The sequence below is a fragment of the Salvelinus alpinus genome, chromosome 19 (assembly GCF_045679555.1).
Source record: "Salvelinus alpinus chromosome 19, SLU_Salpinus.1, whole genome shotgun sequence".
NCBI classification, from domain to species: Eukaryota; Metazoa; Chordata; class Actinopteri; order Salmoniformes; family Salmonidae; genus Salvelinus; species Salvelinus alpinus.
Genome location: NC_092104.1, coordinates 37,429,767 through 37,449,223, shown reverse-complemented (window position 1 = coordinate 37,449,223; position 19,457 = coordinate 37,429,767). Strand labels below are relative to the sequence as shown.

At 41.2% G+C, this 19,457-nt stretch overlaps 2 protein-coding genes across 9 annotated transcripts in view; one reads left to right on the top strand and one right to left on the bottom strand.

The window, feature by feature from the left end:
* The window catches only part of glt1d1 (glycosyltransferase 1 domain containing 1), a 42,156-nt gene extending 38,823 nt beyond the window's left edge, over window positions 1–3,333 (bottom strand). The window contains exons 1-2 of one of the 3 annotated variants that reach the window (XM_071353314.1): window positions 3,105–3,333; window positions 1,116–1,291 (exon numbers count right to left, since the gene is read on the bottom strand). In XM_071353314.1, coding sequence (XP_071209415.1) covers window positions 1,116–1,291; window positions 3,105–3,172 — 244 coding nt within the window. In that variant the 5' untranslated portion in view covers window positions 3,173–3,333. The remainder of the gene's footprint in view (window positions 1–1,115; window positions 1,292–3,104) is intronic. The other 2 variants (XM_071353312.1, XM_071353313.1) reach the window with 2 other exon arrangements.
* LOC139545490 (solute carrier family 15 member 4-like) overlaps window positions 2,716–19,457 on the top strand; it is a 113,665-nt gene continuing 96,923 nt past the window's right edge. Inside the window, exons 1-6 of one of the 6 annotated variants that reach the window (XM_071353308.1) lie at window positions 2,716–2,846; window positions 4,248–4,871; window positions 6,044–6,336; window positions 7,178–7,319; window positions 7,471–7,557; window positions 10,579–10,759. In XM_071353308.1, coding sequence (XP_071209409.1) covers window positions 4,296–4,871; window positions 6,044–6,336; window positions 7,178–7,319; window positions 7,471–7,557; window positions 10,579–10,759 — 1,279 coding nt within the window. In that variant the 5' untranslated portion in view covers window positions 2,716–2,846; window positions 4,248–4,295. Of the gene's footprint in view, window positions 2,847–3,650; window positions 4,006–4,247; window positions 4,872–6,043; window positions 6,337–7,177; window positions 7,320–7,470; window positions 7,558–10,578; window positions 10,760–19,457 lie in introns of those variants that run through there. The other 5 variants (XM_071353307.1, XM_071353305.1, XM_071353311.1 and 2 more) reach the window with 5 other exon arrangements.

Here is a 19,457-nt window from a genome sequence, read left to right as displayed (position 1 = left end):
GAAGCACGGAGGTGGCAGCATCATGTTGTGGGGATGCTTTGCTGCAGGAGGGACTGGTGCACTTCACAAAATAGATGGCATCATGAGGAAGGGAAATTTTGTGGATATATTGAAGCAACATCTCAAGACATCAGTCAGGAAGTTAAAGCTTGGTCGCAAATGGGTCTTCCAAATGAACAATGACCCCAAGCATACTTCCAAAGTTGTGACAAAATGGCTTAAGGACAACAGTCAAGGTATTGGAGTGGCCATCACAAAGCCCTGACCTCAATCCTATAGAAAATGTGTGGGCAGAACTGAAAAAGCGTGTGCAAGCAAGGAGGCCTACAAACTTGACTCAGTTACACCAGCTCTGTCAGGAGGAATAGGCCAACATTCACCCAACTTATTGTGGGAACCTTGTGGAAAGCTACCCGAAACGTTTGACCCAAGTTAAACAATTTAAAGGCAATGCTACCAAATACTAATTGAGTGTATGTAAACTTCTGACCCACTGGGAATGTGATGAAAGAAATAAAAGCTGAAATAAATAATTTATTCTACTATTATTCTGACATTTCACATTCTTAAAATAAAGTGGTGATCCTAACTGACCTAAGACAGGGAATTTTTACTTGGATTAAATGTCAGGAATTGTGAAAAACTGAGTTTAAATGTATTTGGCTAAGGTGTATGTAAACTTCCGACTTCAACTGTATATCCAATGCAAAAAAAAAACATCTACATTTAAAATGGCATTAATATTAATTTGCATACATTTCCGTTAATTCACATATATTGCCGTTAATTCCCATGGAAAGTTTCGACCTCTGAATATTTCCCAAAATGTGCATCCCTAGTCACAGGTGGACTCCAATCAAATTGTAGTGGCATCTCAAGGATCATCAAAGAAAATGGGATGCATCTGAGCTCAATTTGAAGTGTCATAGCAAAGGGGTTTGAATACTGATGTAAATGAGGTTCTGTATTTCATTTTCAATAAATAAGCAAACATTTCTAAAAACATGTTGTCACTTTGTTATTATGGGGTATTGTGTGTAAAAAATAGATTTAATCGATTTAGAAATCAGGCTGTAACACAACAAAATGTGGAATAAGTCAACGGGAATGAATACTTTCTGAAGGTACTGTAGCTTCACCTAGAAGGAGCCTGCCTCCTTTGAACAGGTGAATGGCAATAGCACCCTCGAAGGGTGGCTTCTGTTCTATCAAACTGGCCACCTCTGCCGATGACTTGAAATCCGCAGCATCTCGAAGCTCACAGGTGTGACCCGCTGATTCAATGTGTGCCCTGAAATGAAAAGATTGTAGCTTACAATTAGCTAGCACTATAGCTATATCTCGATGTGTAGGTTAACTGGATAGCTAGCTAGGTGGGAGCACTTCTTCTTCTATGGTATATTGGCAACCATTTAAATGTGCATTCCGCCACCTACTGTGCGGGATGGAAACAGAATTCCCCCCCAAAAACGGAACTACTAGCAAAAAAACGACTTAAAATAAATAAAACAACTTCACTGTTATAAAAATAAACAGATCTGATCCCTACAGAGGCTCAAGGGGAGCCTGGGAGGGCGGGCGGGCCGTCTTCTGGCGCCAGTACCCTTTGCTAGTCTTCAGATGTAAAATTCTTAAGTCCTAAAAACATTTCTGCCGCAGCCACAATAATGTCCAGTTTCTTAGACTTCTTTGAGACTTGAGCCATACAGTTTATAACTGTGGCAATGAACGCCACAAAAATCTTCCTTTTTAACACAGGGTATCTTTTGACTGACAGCAAACATTTACAACAGGCTGTGGTGGACCCACTACCTAGGATTACTTCACTAGGATTACTTGTTATCTCAAATCTTTTAATCGCTTCCGCATAGGAGATTTGATTGGTCGCTCTAACTTTTGCCACCTCAAACTCCTTCACTCCAGGAACTCGGGATCATGATCCCCACCACAATTGCAACTCCGTCGTCCTTCTACACAACGTTTTTCAGTATACTCCATCCGTCTACACACACTTGAAACATTGCCAAAACCTTTACAGTTCTTACACTGCAGTAGTTTGGGAACAAAAGCTCTTACAACGCATCTTACATAACCAAGCTTCACATGCATAGGTAGATGCTCTTTATCAAAAAACAAAAGGACCGACAGAGACATTCTTCTTTTTCTCCAGTCACCCAGCAGGTCAGACGCCGGGCACCAACCACACCAGGAATTCTCTTCAGGTATTCAACCTGAACATCTGTGGTCACCCCTGAGATGACTCCTTTGACAGGTGCTCTACTCCGAAGTTCAAAGCACAAAACTTCTGTTGTCGGGATAATTTTGAGATCCACTGCAATCTTCCTCTGTTCTTCAGAAATACAATGAATCAAAATAAGACCACTCCTGGTCACTCTGACACTTTTCCCAGCGTATACTTCACCATTTGACACCTCAAACGGGTTTCCCACATACGCATCCTTACTCAACAAACGCATCCAAAGAAGATGTGAATCATTATCATTCATAGACGTATCCTCCACTCTCATTTTAGACAATTTCCTTTTAGATCCAGTTTTCGGGCAACTACGGTTGTCCATTTAGGACATTCATCTTCACCAACTTTACTCGACTCGCTGCTTGATTTGAACTCAGCATCCACTTCCGCCATTTTACTCCACCTCCAATCAACAAAATACTTTCATTCATGTATTCTGTTATGTTCGCTTCATCGGCAGTTCGGCACTGACATTTCTCCGGAAACATCAGTCTCTACGCGTTAATGTTTTTGATTGATCACGACTGGTTCCCCGATGGGAGCGTTGATCCAGCTGATGTTAGCCAATATATTTGATAACCAATGACAGGTGAGGTGGGTACTGACCAGAGTCGTGCATTTCGATAAATACATGGCTCTGGCACTGACCATTGAATGGAAATCATTGGCCAATACTGGGCATGTATTGCAGATCCAACATGCTATGATTCCTTATTGTATGCTAGGTAAATTGAGCTCCGGTTTCCAATATTTAATGATCCACATTTTCCTGACAGTGAGCTAGTTAGCACGTCAACGTTACTTCCTTATTTTCAAGACAACCCAAAAACTAGCTCGCTAACGTTACCTTATTCTCTCGGCTGTGGTACAGTTTCCCGTTTTTGGACTGAGGCATGCAAGAAATAGCAATTTCATAGCTACACCCAGGGCTGTCTCTACATTTACAATTTGAATAGAAGTTAGATATAAAAAGAATGTTCAATTAGTGTGGAGTTGCCTGAGTTACAGGCTGTTTATAGCTCATCCTGTTGACACCATGAGCTACGTCATCGTTGGCACACGTGGGACTGTTTACAAATGACAGTCCGTCTTTCATAATGTTCCCCTGGAAACGAGGAACGCTCTCTCTCTGGCCCCTCCAGAAAAAGCCTAGCGACCATTTTTTTAAAACAATATAGCTATATAATTATTTATATGGCTATATTTATTAATTAGTTTCATTCCATTTTGAGTACTCTGATCTTCATTCATGACACTCTCTACTCAAAAGAAAGAGGAACTGCAAGCACTGCAGGAAGTGTTAGTATTGAATGGCTTCCTTTTCGACCAATAGATTATAAGCATGTTACCATTCTGGCCAATGGATCTAGGCTAAAATACGACATTAAGATGACTCAACTATGTGCATCTAAACAGCGCAACAACTGCACGAATCACAACTTTGTAAAATGTAGGGATTGACTGCCTCAGTCGCTCAAACTGTCAGTAGTGTTATGTGAAGTTGTTTAATCTGTTTATGTTATTCGGGAAAAAGCACAATTTAGACTTCTGAAGGAGCAGACAGTCACGCGCCAGTGCTGTGACAGGCAGTGTGAGTGTCAGTTTCATTACAGTTAACGTTACGCGAGTAGCTAGCTTGCTAGATATTCTCTTTTCTGAACACATTGATTTTGTGTCAGGTCGAGCAAGAAAACTGTTAAGATAGGAGGCTAAATGGCAGACGTTGGAACGTGTGTCATTCATTAAAGGTACTGTATGCTACTTCTCAGTGTTATGATGCGAATCATCGTGCTAAAGCTAGCATGCCGATGTCATGAACCACACCAAACTTTGTAAGCTAGCTAATATTCCATGCCTTACTTAGCTATCTAAGAAAACAAGTATCTCTCAAACTGAACTGGACCACCCTGTTGTAGTCTCTCCAACATCTTAACGACATAACGCCTAGTATCGTTGTATTTTTTTATCATCTCGTGTTCATTTTGTTTAGGTTTGACGTTTTTCCAGTGAACATTTTAAGTCAACAAGTCAGCTGAAGATGGCCAGCAGGAATGCCAGTGAAAACACCCCTCTTTTGGACAGCAGCTCGGTGACTGTGAACAGGCCTGTGTCAGTGTTCCAGGGCAGAAGACTGGCATGTGCGACTATTCTGCTGGCAGAATCATTGGAACGAGTGGCATTCTATGGCATCACTTCCAACCTGGTCCTTTTCCTCAACAGTAGCCCATTTTATTGGGAGGGAACTCAGGCCAGCCAGGCACCCCTGATGTTCATGGGGGTTACATACCTGATCTCACCATTTGGTGGCTGGCTGGCTGATGCATATCTGGGAAAGTTCTGGACCATTGCTGGCAGTTTGATCCTGTACTTTCTTGGCATACTGTTTTTCCCATTTATCGCAAGTACAGACTCCCAGAATACCCTGTGTGGTGATGAAATGGCATTTCCAGTGCAACCAGCTGAATGTTTGAGCACAAACGGTACCCTTCCAAGCAATGTGACCTGCCCCACACGGGCACCTTACTGTGGGCCAGTGATCTACACTGCCCTTGTTCTCATTGCCCTTGGTGTGGGAACAGTGAAATCAAACATCACTCCATTTGGGGCAGACCAGGTACAGTATATCTTATGACTGAACAAAGCAATCTCTCTAAGATCTCTTATGAAAACTTAATGAATGCTCAATGTATTATGCTTAACACTGTTGCTAATGCGATCCCGTCTAACACAGCCTAATTTATAACACCTGAATGGTTCTAACATGATCTTACTTTGGTCAGCCTTGTATATGGACTGAAAGGGTAATCGTGGAATAGGAAAAATGTTGATGTACTATGCCTGTCATCTCTCTAGGTTTACCACGATCACTCAATCCGCAAGACCCCTGCTAGTTGTAGCCATTGGCAATTTGCATCATGAGGTTTACATTTGGGTAATGCCATCAATCAGGTCAACACACCAGTCATCTAAGGCTGAGAAGAATGCTAGATGAGTAATTTTCCATCAACATAGGAAGCGAAACTCACATGTGTCTTTCTTTTTCTCATTGAAATTAAGTATTAGGCCTACCTATAAGACCCGTCATGAAGGAGGAAAGCCCATTTCAGTGGGAAATCTCTGAAAGGGGTCATTGTTATTCAAATCTAGCTAAACCAGGCTGGCCAAAATAGTTTTCAAAGAGGTGGTGACTTTGATTAGCACAGATTTCAATTCCATCGTCATATGATTTTCAATTGTTTTTGCTTGCCACATTTTTAGTGTGTGATTGGTTTAGACACTTTCATTTTGATTGTTAAATGTTTCATGTGGGATACAAAAGTAATATTGGGGTAAAATGGTCATGCCATTGAGTAGAATTAGTTGTTCATCTTCAAAACATTATTAGATTAACCTATTCATGAGATAGTGAACAGTCTTATTGCTTTTCACAAGGTTACTTCCCCTTTTTTGAAGCATGGAATAGAAGGAATATATTAGCACTGTAGGCTGCATCACATGGTAGTTATACACTAATTTATTTTATTTTAATTGTACCTTTATTTAACTAGGCAAGTCAGTTAAGAACAAATTCTTATTTAATGCCAGTGAATGATGGGATTTACAACAACATGTTTCCTATGATTAGGCCTACTGTTTATTTTAGATGGCCATGCATGCCCATTTTAGGTCTAGCCTATTGAGTTTGATTATAATACTGCAATTCAGTTTTTTTTCTAAAAGATGCTGATGGATTGCAGAGGTTGAATGATAATATTGGTTGCCATGACAAGCCCTTTTGCCTCACAGGTAAAAGATCGTGGCCCAGAGGCCACTCGCAGGTTCTTCAACTGGTTCTACTGGTGCATCAACCTAGGGGCCATCTTGTCCCTAGGTGGCGTGGCTTACATCCAGCAGAACATCAACTTCCAGTTGGGGTACATCATCCCAGCTGTGTGCCTGGGTGTCTCCTTCCTGGTGTTCCTGCTGGGGCGTACAGTCTTCATCAACAAGCCAGCTGACGGTAGTGCCTTCACTGATATGTTCAAGATCCTGGGTTACGCCTGCTGCACTGCACAGCCCAAAGAGCCCAACCTGCTACGGTAAGAGGGGCCAGCCAGATCACCATTGTGTTGCTCTTACTTAGTCGTACTATATCAGTAGCTGGATGTGGGCTAGATCAAGGGTGTGAATGAGGCTGGGCTCTCTCTGATCTCGATGGACACCCAATACTCTTAACAATATAGCAAACATCTTCAAATCTACTTTAGGATTTAAAAAAAATAAGGATATGTGCTCCTGTTTGGCTCAGTTAGTAGAGTATGGCGCTTGCAATGCCAGGGTTGTGGGTTCGATTCCCAGCACCCCCCCATATGTGAAATGACTAAGTCGCTTTGGATAAAAGCGTGTGTGTCTGTGTATGGTATAGTGCTTCTCTGGTCCAAGATCGTACCACTAGGTTTTGCTGGTAGCCCTTTATGTTAAACTTTTCTTTGATCCCCAGCCTGTACTGTAGAAGTTTTTTTTCTTTTTTTCCCTGGCATTCATCATCATTCGTTGTGGAGGAAAGTTATTCCAAAGTTCTGTTGCTTGACTTTGAACCTAAGTAGCACTATCAGTCCAAAAACTTGACATTGAATATTTTAAGTTGGTCAATCCTGCAGCCTTTCAAGAATTCCTTATTAAGGCTTTTTATCCAGAGATGGGGATTATAGGCTTTAGTATAACGTTTCTGCCCTTTCACTAGAAGTGCTGTTATTTTAAAGGAGAGACATTCACAAAAAAGTCCTAATTAAGTCTCGTAACTCCAGAATTTAGTTGAATTGTAGCTGAGTTAGTTTATGGGATATTTACTAAATTGTACGGCCCTTATCAAAACATGCAGTAGCAACTTTGTATGTCTTTAAAGTTGTTAAAATGTGTTGTATTTCTTCTCTTGTTAAGGGCTAAACCGACCATGCTGGACGGTGCCAAGGTGACATATGGAGGGAGATTCCCAGAGGAGAAGGTGGAGGAGGTGAAAGCAATGCTTAAAGTTCTCCCGGTGTTCTTTGCTCTTATCCCATACTGGACTGTATACTTTCAGGTGAGAGATTTATCTATTCCCCTCCTTTCGTTTTCATAGATTTAAGCAACGTTAATTACATCAGGATCAAGTACAGTAGGTTCTTTCAGTGTTTTTGCAGGCAAAATGGCATCAGTTAAGAAATAGGAATTTTCTTTTCACTGTTCTGTAGATGCAGACAACATATTTCCTCCAGAGCCTACATCTAAGGATTCCTGACACCAGTACAGGCACCAACAGTAGTGACGGAACCCTCCAGGTAAACTCAAATTGAACCCCAGCTGATTTGCCTGCATGTGTGCTATGATTATTCCCACTAGGCAGAGATGTAATTTCATTTAGTTGAATTGTCAACTAATGTGAAATCAGCAAAAACATTCACAATGTCATTGGATCTAGGTTAAAAGTTAGGTGAAAAAAAGACAGAATCCCTTCCGTTGACGACTTTTTGCAAATCCAATCAGTTTTCCACGTTGATTCAACGGCATCATATTTAATTGTTTTGTTGAAATGACGTGGAAACAACATTGATTCAACCAGTCTTTGCCCAGTGGGTGGTCAATGTTGCTCTGACCAAATGCTAGAAAGCATGGTCTGTCACATTTTGGGCATTACTCAAACTTGAAGGTTAAATATCACGTTTTGTTTGTTGGCAGAGAGCCCCACAGGTCCAGTTGGCTGTCTCTGTCTAACCTGATTTAGAATGGGAAGGATTAGTTTCCCTGTAGAGTAGAGATGAGTCAGTAGGCCAGTGAAAAAGCATCAGACAACAGCTGGAAGCAGTCAAGGTTGCTAAACCCCTGAGGATTAAATCAAAAGTTTGACCCACTCCCTAATCACAGATAAACACCCTGGTTTTCCGTTGTCTCTTGTGCTTCGGTCAGACATTTTTTTTTCCTGGGTGATGCCTCTGACTAGACAAGGCCATATATCTTCTGTTGTAGTGTGTGTCCCATTATCTCCCAGGGAGTAGCTTATGTGAAGTGTTTGGTTAATCCACATCACATACTTTGACTAGAAATGGGTAAGAGACTAGCACCTGTTTGGGTTTGTTGCTACTTTTAGATTCAAAGTCTGTCAGGCATTTGAACATACACATGCATAGGGTGGTAAGGGAAGTATGTAGAGTAAAATGTGAACTGAAACACTTTCTCGTTAACCACACATTCTATGGTGTTAAAACATCCACCATCTTAAAGGGGGAAATCCGCAGTTGAAAAACTAACAAAACCCCTCCCTGCCACTGTTTCGGTAAAAAGTAGAGGGATGGGGCTTGAGAAATGTAACCACTCTCAAATTCATAGACGGAGCTATGGATGCAAGGACTGACCATGCATGATAGCAACACTATAGTTTTAACCATGTTTTGAGGCAATAGTGTTTGTTTACTTTTACTTTGTTTACAAACATTGGAGACAAATAGTCCTATATTTTGTGTTCTGATGGGGTACGACTGTTGAACTAAGCTCATGAGGCATTTATAAGTTATATTCTTCAAGATTCAATGGGTACGTATTAATTTTTATGTCCAAAAATGTATGTAGCAACTGCAGGTTGCCCCTTGTTTTTTTTTTCAGATCTAAAAAGAGCAAACACATGCCACTTATTCTGTTTTTCATTTGTATTTCAATACCATCTGTCAAAATGGCTTTCAGGTGAAATGGCCATTTCTCAGCAAGTGATTTTATGAAATGGTTTTTACATTCAAGTATTATTTGAACAGGAAATGTTATTGCTTATTTTCATTCTCAGCATGTAGTATTTCTGTTTCCAAAAAAAGGAAGTGCTTTTACCATACTCTAAGCAGTCATCAAATTGAAAATGGAAGTGAGATTAGATATCTTTACCACAGTGATGTTGTGCGCCTTTAATTCTGGAGATACATTTGAGCTTTAATTTACAGAGAATATATTTTTTCAGGAAATCATATCCTACTCTGATGATAGCTGAGAGCAGGTAGGCAGGGTAAGCTTGGCAAAGCAAAGGCAAGCAGTGAAGACATCAAAGCGGAAATGGCCAGAATAATTAATAAATAATTTAGTTTTATGGTATTTTCCCCTCCCAGTTAGTTTTAATGTGTAAGTGTTGAGGCAAGGCCACATGGGTACAGTAGAGGCAGTTATGTGTATTCTTTCTGGTTCAATTACTTTCTTGACAATTGCACATTGTAAGGTAATGGGCAGAAATGTCCAAAAGTGTAATAAGTAATTATTTCATTAATCCTAGTCTTCCAAAGTGCAGAGACTTCTTGAGTAAAAACCAACACTCTCAAAAGTTTGGTCCACCTGTGTTTTTAGGGTCACTTCTCTGCATACTCAGTCCAAGGGAAGAGTAGCTGCAGGATGAAGAGCCATTCCACTGTCTGGGCAGTTTTTCTGCTTAATTAACACTTACCGATGTTAATGTGCTCCCCCTCTGGTCGCTACTGAGTCGTGGCTACTGGGGCACCTCTGCCAATCAAACTAGACTCACCTGGGTGCAAATACTTAGCACACTTTCATGTTTTGGATATGATAATGAGGGGGGGCAGACATACTCTCAACCTCAAAGGCACAATGTATAAATTACCAGCGGTTAGTCTAAGAAATGTAAATTCAATCAGGGAATAAACGGGACCGTCAGATGTTTAAAACTAGAGATGTTTTGGGAGTTCAGGAGGCACTTAACATTTGAATTGCGAAATAAATAAGGACTACGCCTTGCAGTTTCCTGTAGCATTTTCTTTCAATTGTAGGCTACATTTCAAATAAAACATTTTGTTTTCCATGTTGATTAATTTGTTATCCAGTGTATTTGTACCGGTATGTATAATTTTTAAGAATGTTCTGCCAATGGACTTCTTGATGATGATGATAATAATTTCTCCATCTCTGGTCTTTTGCTAATGCTAATTGCTACTGCAACAGTCTGTTTATCATTTCACCCTAACACACTTGCTGCTGGGACAATGTTACCCACGTAACTCTGAATTATTCTAATACATGATTAATTGTTCTTTAGATGGTCTTACCAGATGTAGTTTGTGTGCAATAGATTTTGTGAAATGTAAATTATACTTTCATTTTTTTATTTGAATATATTTATTTAACTTGAGTTTTGGTTCAGTTTTAGTTCTGTCCAGCTGAGGGCGACAACACGGTGTCAAGGCCATCAGCACATCACTCCCTCACCCCTGAGGAACTGGACAGGAGTGCACTGACATTCTCTGTATTGTTTTCCATGTCTTGTGCACTTCTTGTAAATAGTTTCTCATGTTTGTCTTTTTCTGGATTCCTGACAGATCACATTCCGCTTCCCTGCCGCCTGGCTGACAATGTTCGACGCAGTGCTTATTCTCATGCTGATCCCCCTTAAGGACAAAGTGGTGGACCCCATCCTCAAACGCAGAGGCCTGCTGCCCTCCTCCCTCAAGAGGATCGCAGTGGGGATGTTCTTTGTCATGTGGTCAGCTGTGGCGGCTGGTGAGTGGAGTGCAGCAGCTAATCCTTACTGTGTCTATGGCATTTCTTGAGAGCCTGTCATGGTAGATCATGCTAGTAAATCTTCCATTTAAACCACCCCACATCCTCTTCAACCCACAGTTTCACAATGTCACAGTCATACTGTTCACCATAATAAATGTCACACATTTCAAATGTCACATGTTAGGGAAAAACCCATCTCCTTGATCTCATCTCTCAATGAGATATGTTGCTGTTCCTTATTCTGTCGCTGAGAAGATGTCCGGGTCAGGAGTCATGACTCACGAGGCAAACAGGACAAGGAAGCCAATGTTGCTTTACTTTGCTTAAGCTGTATGTCGTGCATGTTTAACATGTTCAATGACTTTTGAGAAGGGAAAGGATAGCAAAACAGGGATAATTTGTAAAAATTCAACATTCGTATAACTTTAAAAAATAAAATGTAATTTGAGTGAAAGGGAAGTGGGATACCTAGTCAGTTATACAACTGAATGCATTCAACTGAAATGTGTCTTCCGCATTTAACCCAACCCCTCTGAATCAGAGAGGTGCGCGGAGCTGCCTTAATCGACCTCCATGTCATCGGTGCCCGGGGAGCAGTTTTTGTTAGCGGTTAATTAACTGCCTTGCTCAGGGGCAGAACAACAGATTTGTATCTTGTCAGCTCAGGGATTCGATCCTTCAAGAACGATTCACACCCCTTGACTTTTTCCACATTTAGTTGTTGCAGCCTGAATTTAAAATGGATTAAATTGAGATTGTGTCACTGATCTACACACAATACCCCATAATGTAGATTATTATTTATTTATTTTACAAATTATTTAACAATTAAAAGCTGAAATGTCTTGAGTCAATAAGTATTCAACCTCTTTATTATGGCAAGCCTAAATAAGTTGCATGGACTCACGCTGTGTGCAATAGTGATTAACATGATTTTTGAATGACTACCCCATCTCTATACCCCACACATACAATTATCTGTAAGGTCCCTCATTCATGAATTGAATTTCAAACAGATTCAACCACAAAGACCAGGGAGGTTTTCCAATGCCTCCCTCACTGGATTTGACCTATTGGTAGATGAGTTTAAAAAAAAGCTGAAAGGACACTGAATGTCCATCCCTCTGATCATGGTGAAGTTATCAATTATGCTTTGGATGATGTATCAATACTCTGTTGCCGGAGAGGAAGGAAACTGCTCAGAGATTTCACCATGAGGCCAATGGTGACTTTAAAACAGTTACAGAGGTGAATGGCTGTGATAGAACTGAGGATGGATTAACAACATTGTAGTTACTCCACAATACTAACCTAACTGACAGAGAGAAAAGGAAGCCTGTACAGAATAAAAATCATCTAAAACATGCATCCTGTTTGCAATAAGCCACTAAACTAATACTGCAAAAATGTGGCAAAGAAAATATATATTTTTCTCCTGAATACAACACATCACTGAGTAACACTTCGTATTCCAATATTGCTCCCGAGTGGTGCAGCATCTCAGTGCAAGAGGTGTCATTACAGTCCCTGGTTCGAATCCAGGCTGTATCACATCCGGCCATGATTGTGCGCTGCACTATGGGACTCCCAATTGGCCCAGCGTCATCCAGGTTTGGCCCGGGGTAGACCGTCATTGTAAATAAGAATTTGTTCTTAACTGACTTAAAGGTTAAATGTAAAAAATAAAGGCGGCGTGGGATGTTCCCCAATTCCAGAAGGGGGGCCTGAATGTTTGGGGTTTAGCATACAAAATGAATAGAATAGAGCTAAGCACAGGCAAAATCCTTGAGGGAAAAACTGGGAGATATTTACCATTCAGCAGGAATATATCGTAAAGCACAAGGCCAAATTTACACTGGAGTTTACCAAGATGACATTGAATGTTCCTGAGTGGCCTAGTTAAAGTTTTGACTGAAATTGGCTTAAATATATGGGAATACTTGCTGTCTATCAATGATCAACAACCAACTTGACAGAGCTTGAAGAATTTAAAAAAGAATAATGGGCAAATGTACAATTCAGGTATACAAAGCTCACACACGGAACCCAATCGGCTGCGTGCGTGCGCTATCGTGCATACATTTATTTTGTCCCCCTACATCAAACGCGATCACGACACGCAGGTTAAAGTATCAAAACAAACTCTGAACCAATGACATTAATTTGGGGACAGGTCGAAAAGCATTAAACATGTATGGCAATTTAGCTAGTTAGCTTGCACTTGCTAGCTAATTTGTCCTATTTACCTAGCTTGAACTTGCTAGCTAATTTGTCCTGGGATATAAACATTGAGTTATTTTACCTGAAATTCACAAGGTCCTCTACTCCGACAATTAATCCACACATAAAACGGTCAACCGAATCGTTTCTAGTCATCTCTCCTCCTTCCAGGCTTTTTCATCCTTGAACTTATATGGTGATTGGCATCTACACTTTCATAGTATTACCACAGCAACCAGCAAAACAGTTAGTCTTTCAATCACCCACGTGGGTATAACCAATGAGATGGCACGTGGGTACCTGCTTCTATAAACCAATGAGGAGATGGGAGAGACAGGACTTGCAGCGCGATCTGTGTCAGAAATAAGAATGACTTCTATTTTAGGCCTTGGCAACGCAGACGTTTTTTGGCGCAATAATTGAATAACATGGCTTTCTAAATTTATTTTGCAACGCACGCGACGTGTCCGGTCTGGTCAGCATATTAGACTTACCCAAAAACACTCACAGCTGTAATTGCTGCAAAAGGTGATTCTAACACGTATTGACTCGGTGTTGTCTAATCAAGATTTGAGTTTTTATTTTTCATTAATAAATACATATTTTTCTTCCACTTTGACAGTTGTGTGTGTGGATTGTTGACAAAAGGACAATTAAATCCATTTTAATCCCACTTTGTAACATAACAATGTTAAAAAAGTTGAGGGGTATTGTATATTTGACCAGCCCCACTGTCCTCTACAAAGAGGAGCTGACCTTCACAGGGCTGTTTGCTCTTCAGGTCGCAGCAGGTAGTCTGTCAAAGGTATTCATATTCTTTGCCTCAAAACACAGCTCTCTGGTTAGATGGTATCATACAGACATGGAAAATAAAAAAACCCCAAAGGTGTACTTTGTTTTCTCATCCTTTTATAGCATAGAGAGTAGATAGGATTCCATGTATCTTCTACTCTGGTTCTGTTTGACTGCACCCATAGAGCACTGCTCAGTCCAGTTCCAGCCTGTGGATTATCTTTGAAATAGACCCAGCCTAGCCTGTCACTGGCTGCTGCATTGATGTATTCAGGCTAAAATATTTTGAGTGAGACAAGCCTTTTCTCAAATCAGTGGCACACTTGAGAACCAATGCACATATTAATGTCACAAATCAAATTTTATTTGTCGCATGTGCAGAGTACAACAGGTGTAGAACTTTACAGTGAAATGCTTACTTACAAGCCCTTAACCAACAAAGTAGTTAAGAAAAAAGGTTTAAAGTATTTACTAAAATAAACAGAAATAAAATACAAAATAAGAAGTAACAATAAAATAGCGGTAGCAAGGCTATATACAGGGGCTACCAGTACAGAGTCAATGTGCGGGGGCACTGGTTAGATGAGGTAATATGTACATGTAGGTAGAGAGAAAGTGACTGCATGGATAATAAACAGTAGCACCAGTGTAAAACTGGGGGGTGGGGACAAATAGTCCGGGTAGCCATTTGATAAGCTGTTCAGGAGTCTTATGCCTTGGGGGTAGAAGCTGTTAAGAAGCCTTTTGGACCTAGACTTGGCGCTCCGGTAACGCTTGCCATGCGGTAGCAGAGAGAACAGTCTATGACTAGGGTGGCTGGAGTCTGACAATTTTTAAGGCCTTCCTCTGACACCACTTGGTATAGAGGTCCTGGATGGCAGGAAGCTTGGCCCCAGTGATGTACTGGGCCGTACGCATTACCCTCTGTTCTGCCATGCGGCCGGAGGCCGAGCAGTTGCATCATCTGTGGATCTGTTGGGGCGGTATGTAAATTGGAGTGGGTCTAGGGTTTCTGGGATAATGGTGTTGATGTGAGCCATGACCAGCTTTTCAAAGCACTTCTTGGCTACTGACGTGAGTGCTACATGACGGTACCTTTGCTTTCTTGGGCACAGGGACCATGGTGGTCTGCTTGAAACATGTAGATATTACAGACTCGGTCAGGGAGAGGTTGAAAATGTCAGTGAAGACACTTACCAGTCGGTCAGCGCATGCTCGGAGTACACGTCCTGGTAATCCGTCTGGCCCTGCGGCCTTGTGAATGTTGACCTGTTTAAAGGTCTTACTCACATCGGCTATGGAGAGCATGATCACAGTTGTCTGGAACAGCTGATGCTCTCATGCATGCTTCAGTGTTCCATGCCTCAATGCGAGCATAGAAGATATTTAACTCGTCTGGTAGGCTTGTGTCAATGGGCAGCTTGCGGCTGTGCTTCCCTCTGTAGTCCGTAATAGTTTGCCACATCCGACGAGCGTCGGAGCCGGTGTAGTACGATTCAATCTTCGTCCTGTATTGACGCTTTGCCTGTGAAGGTTCGTCGGAGGGCATAGCAGGATTTCTTATAAGCGTCCGGGTTAGAGTCCCACTCCTTGAAAGCGGCATCTCTACCCTTTAGCTCAGTGCGGATGTTGCCTGTAATCCATAGCTTCTGGTTTGGGTATGTATGTATGCATGTATGTACGGTCACTGTGGGGATGACGTCATCGATGCACTTATTGATGAAGCCAGTGACTGGTGTACTCTTCAACATGTTCCAGTCTGTGCTAGCAAAACAGTCCTGTAGCTTAGCATCTGCGTCATCTGGCACTTCCTTATTGAGCGAGTCACTGGTACTTCCTGCTTTAGTTTTTGCTTGTAAGCAGGAATCAGGAGGATAGAGTTAGTCGGATTTGCCAAATGGAGGGAGAGCCTTGTACGCTACGCATCTCTGTGTGGAGTAAAGGTGGTCAAGAGTTTTTATTCTAATTTTAAAAAATTCTCTGGTTGCACATTAATATGCTGGTAGAAATGAGGTAAAATGTTTAAGTTTCCTGGCATTAAACTCCCCGGCCACTAGGAGCGCCGCCTTTGGATGAGCATTTTCTTCTTTACTTATGGCGTTATACAGCTCGTTGAGTGCCGTCTTAGTGCCGGCATCGGTTTGTGGTGGGAAATGGATAAACTTTCTTGGTAAATAGCGTGGTCTACAGCTTATCATGAGATGCTCCTCAGGTGAGCCAAACCTCGAGACAGCCTGAATATTAGATTTTGTGCACCAGCTGTTATTTACAAATAGACACAGATCGCCACCCCTCATCTTACCGGAGGCAGCTGTTCTATCTTGCCGATGGACTGAAAACCCTGCCAGCTGTATGTTATCCACGTCATCGTTCAGCCACGACTTGGTGAAACATAACATTACCGTTTTTAATGTCCCGTTGGTAGGATAGTCTTGATCAGAGCTCATCCATTTTGTTATCCAATGATTGCACATTGGCTAAAAGCAGTGGTGTAAAGTACTTAAGTAAATATACTTTAAAGTACTACGTAAGTAGTTTTTTTGGTTAGCTGTACTTTACTATTTATATATTTGACTACTTCTACATTCTTTAAGAAAATATTGTACTTTTTACACCATACATTTTCTTTGAATGCTTAGCAGGACAGGAAAATAGTCAAATTCACACACTTCTCAGCTGAACATCCCTGGTCAGCCCTACTACCTCTGATCTGGCGGACTCACTTAACATACATGCTGTTGGAGTGTGCCCCTGGCTTTCCAATAAAATGGTGCCATCTGGTTTGCTTAATATGTGACCGACCGGCTCAAATTGGTCTTATGTAGCAACATTTTATAAATGGTGTTTTTGACATTGGATAAAAGTGGAGACTCTTAGCTACAAAATTGTATATCATACACTACAGTTGAGGAACAATGGGAAAGTCATTTTGCTTTGAAAGTTGATAAACTTGTAAACTCACTTTTGAGGAAATGGCCTTTGAATGTTTTGGTACTACTATTGGAGAGCCATTTGTCTACACCCATTCACCATTGTTCACACCCTCTTAAGCTTTAGCCCCACCTTTCTCTTTAAGGGTTGATCCGAATGTACTAACAGCAGCAGTCAAGCGCCCAAGCTAACTTGCTAGGTGAGTGAGAGAGAACAGCTCACTGAACATTACTAGCCCAAACAGAGCTGGTTAGGCTGTTATGTTATACAGAGCGTTGATGACTGCAACTGTGCTGTCAGATTGTTCATTCGTAAATTCAGAGCGACACTGGCCATATTCAATCGGTGTGAGTGTAAATACATTGGTTATTCTGCGCTCTCTGGCACACTCATACGAGAGTGCTCTGAAATCGGAGTTGATGGCCAGATTGAATTTACGAATGCACCCGAAATGGTTACTTGCATAGTGGAGCTAGCTAGGTAAACGATGAACCATAACCACAACTCATGACGTTACTACCCTGCATGAATCTGCAGGTAGCTAACAACCAGGTTCGATGTTAGCTAGCTAACATTAGACTATAGCTAGCCAAGTTAATGGCTCTGTCAAAATTTGAAAACTAATATCTGATAATGTAGCTATCCAGACTATCTTACCCGTATACATTTTCATGGTTGGACGCGTCTCCTGTCGGATGCCATGGTTGCCCTTAGTTTCCGGATTACATCTTCAAACTATCATACTCGAATTCCACTCATTTCAAAACTCAGTCCTCCAGAAAGTGGAGAGCAATACATTTAGTTTTTTTACGCGTTAGACAGGATTACCTAGATATACTGACCAGCTCAAATAGACAGAAGTGTGCTAAATGGTAGACCAATCCAAACTCATCTCTCGGCATCTCAGCCAATCATGGCAAGTGGGAAGGTTGCCACTTTTTCTTTGGCTAAACCAACTAAGCTCGTAATTGAACAATTTTATTTGTATTTACAGATGGCATACAAATTTGTTTTTAAAGGTACATGAAAGTTCACATGTTCAAGAAGGCATTTCTGCCAAAAAAAACATTTTGATATAAAAAAAAAAAAAAAAAAAACTTTGTTCAAATGGCTCTCCTGGGAAGTAGTGACCCGCGACATACGCCTAGTTTTCTGAAACGGATCACATAAGGAATAAAAACATTTTCACTCTTACTTTTGATACTTGTATATTTTAGCAATTACATTTTACTTTTGATGCTTAAGTATATTTTAGACCAAATACTTTTACACTTAAGTAGAATATTACTGGGTGACTTTTACTGGAGTCATTTTCTATTCAGGTATCTTACTTTTACTCAAGTATGACAGTTGGGTACCACTGGCTAATAGGGCCGATGGTAGAGGGGGATTACTCACTCGCCGTCGGGTCCTTACAAGGCACCCCGACCTACGTCCCCAATATCTCTTCTTCATGCAAATTACGGGGATTTGGGCCTTGTCAGATGTCTGAAGTAAATCCTCTGCGTCCGACTCGTTAAAGAAAAAATCTTTGCCCGGCATGAGGTGAGTAATCGCCTTCCTGATTTCCAGAAGTTGTTTTCGGTCATAAGAGACAATGGCAGAAACATTATGTACACAATAGAAGAGAAAACACAATAGCACAATTGGTTAGGAGCCCATAAAATGGCAGCCATCTCTTCCGGCGCCATCATAACAATCCATGTGATTTGAAAACTTTTCTTACCACAACCAGGATCTCTACTTCATACATTTTCACTCCAGTATATGAGCACATTAAATGTGCTGGTGTCCGCTATGACATTGGATGGTGAGACAATGGCTTTTTAATTCACAGCTGAACACAGTTAACAGCCTTTTTGTAGAGGATAATTCGTATCTAGTGTGGCGTAAATATTTTGTTTACAGTTGCTTTAAACATGCCCACACACACAGTCCTAGTAGTCATTACTTTATTCTTAGTGCATTCTGAAATATTCAGACCCCTTACATTTTGTTACGTTACAGCCTTATTCTAAAATTGATAATAGTTTTTTTCCTCATCGATCTACACACAATACCCCATAATGACAAAGCAAAAACAGGTTCAGACATTTTTGCAAATGTGTATATATATATACATTTTAAAATGCATTCACATTTACATAAGTATTCAGACTCTTTACTCAATACTTTGTTGAAGAAACTTTGGCAGTGATTACAGCCTCGAGTCTTCTTAGGGATGACGCTACAAGCTTGGCACACCTGTATTTGGGGAGTTTCTCACATTCTTCTCTGCAGATCCTCTCAAGCTCTGTCAGGTTGGATGGGGTGCGTCACTGCACAGCTATTTTCAGGTCTCCCCTGTGATGTTCGATCGGGTTCAAGTCCGGGCTCTGGCTGGGCCACTCAAGGACATTCAGAGACTTGTCCCGAAGCCAATCCTGCATTGTATGCAGTATGCTTAGAGTCGTGTGCTTAGTCGTTGTCCTGTTAGGTGAGGTCCTGAGCGCTCTGGAGCAGGTTTTCATCAAGGATCTCTCTCTCTGTACTTTGCTCTGTTCATCTTTCCCTCGAGCCTGACTGGTCTCCCAGTCCCTGCCCTTGTAAAACATCCCCATAGCATGATGCTGCCTCCACCATGTTTCACCAGGAAGAACCTGGTGTCATGTCTGGAGGTTCCCTGGCATTCAGGCCAAATAATTCAATGTTGGTTTCATCAGACCATAGAATCTTGTTTCTCATGGTTTGAGAGTCCTTTAGATGCCTTTTA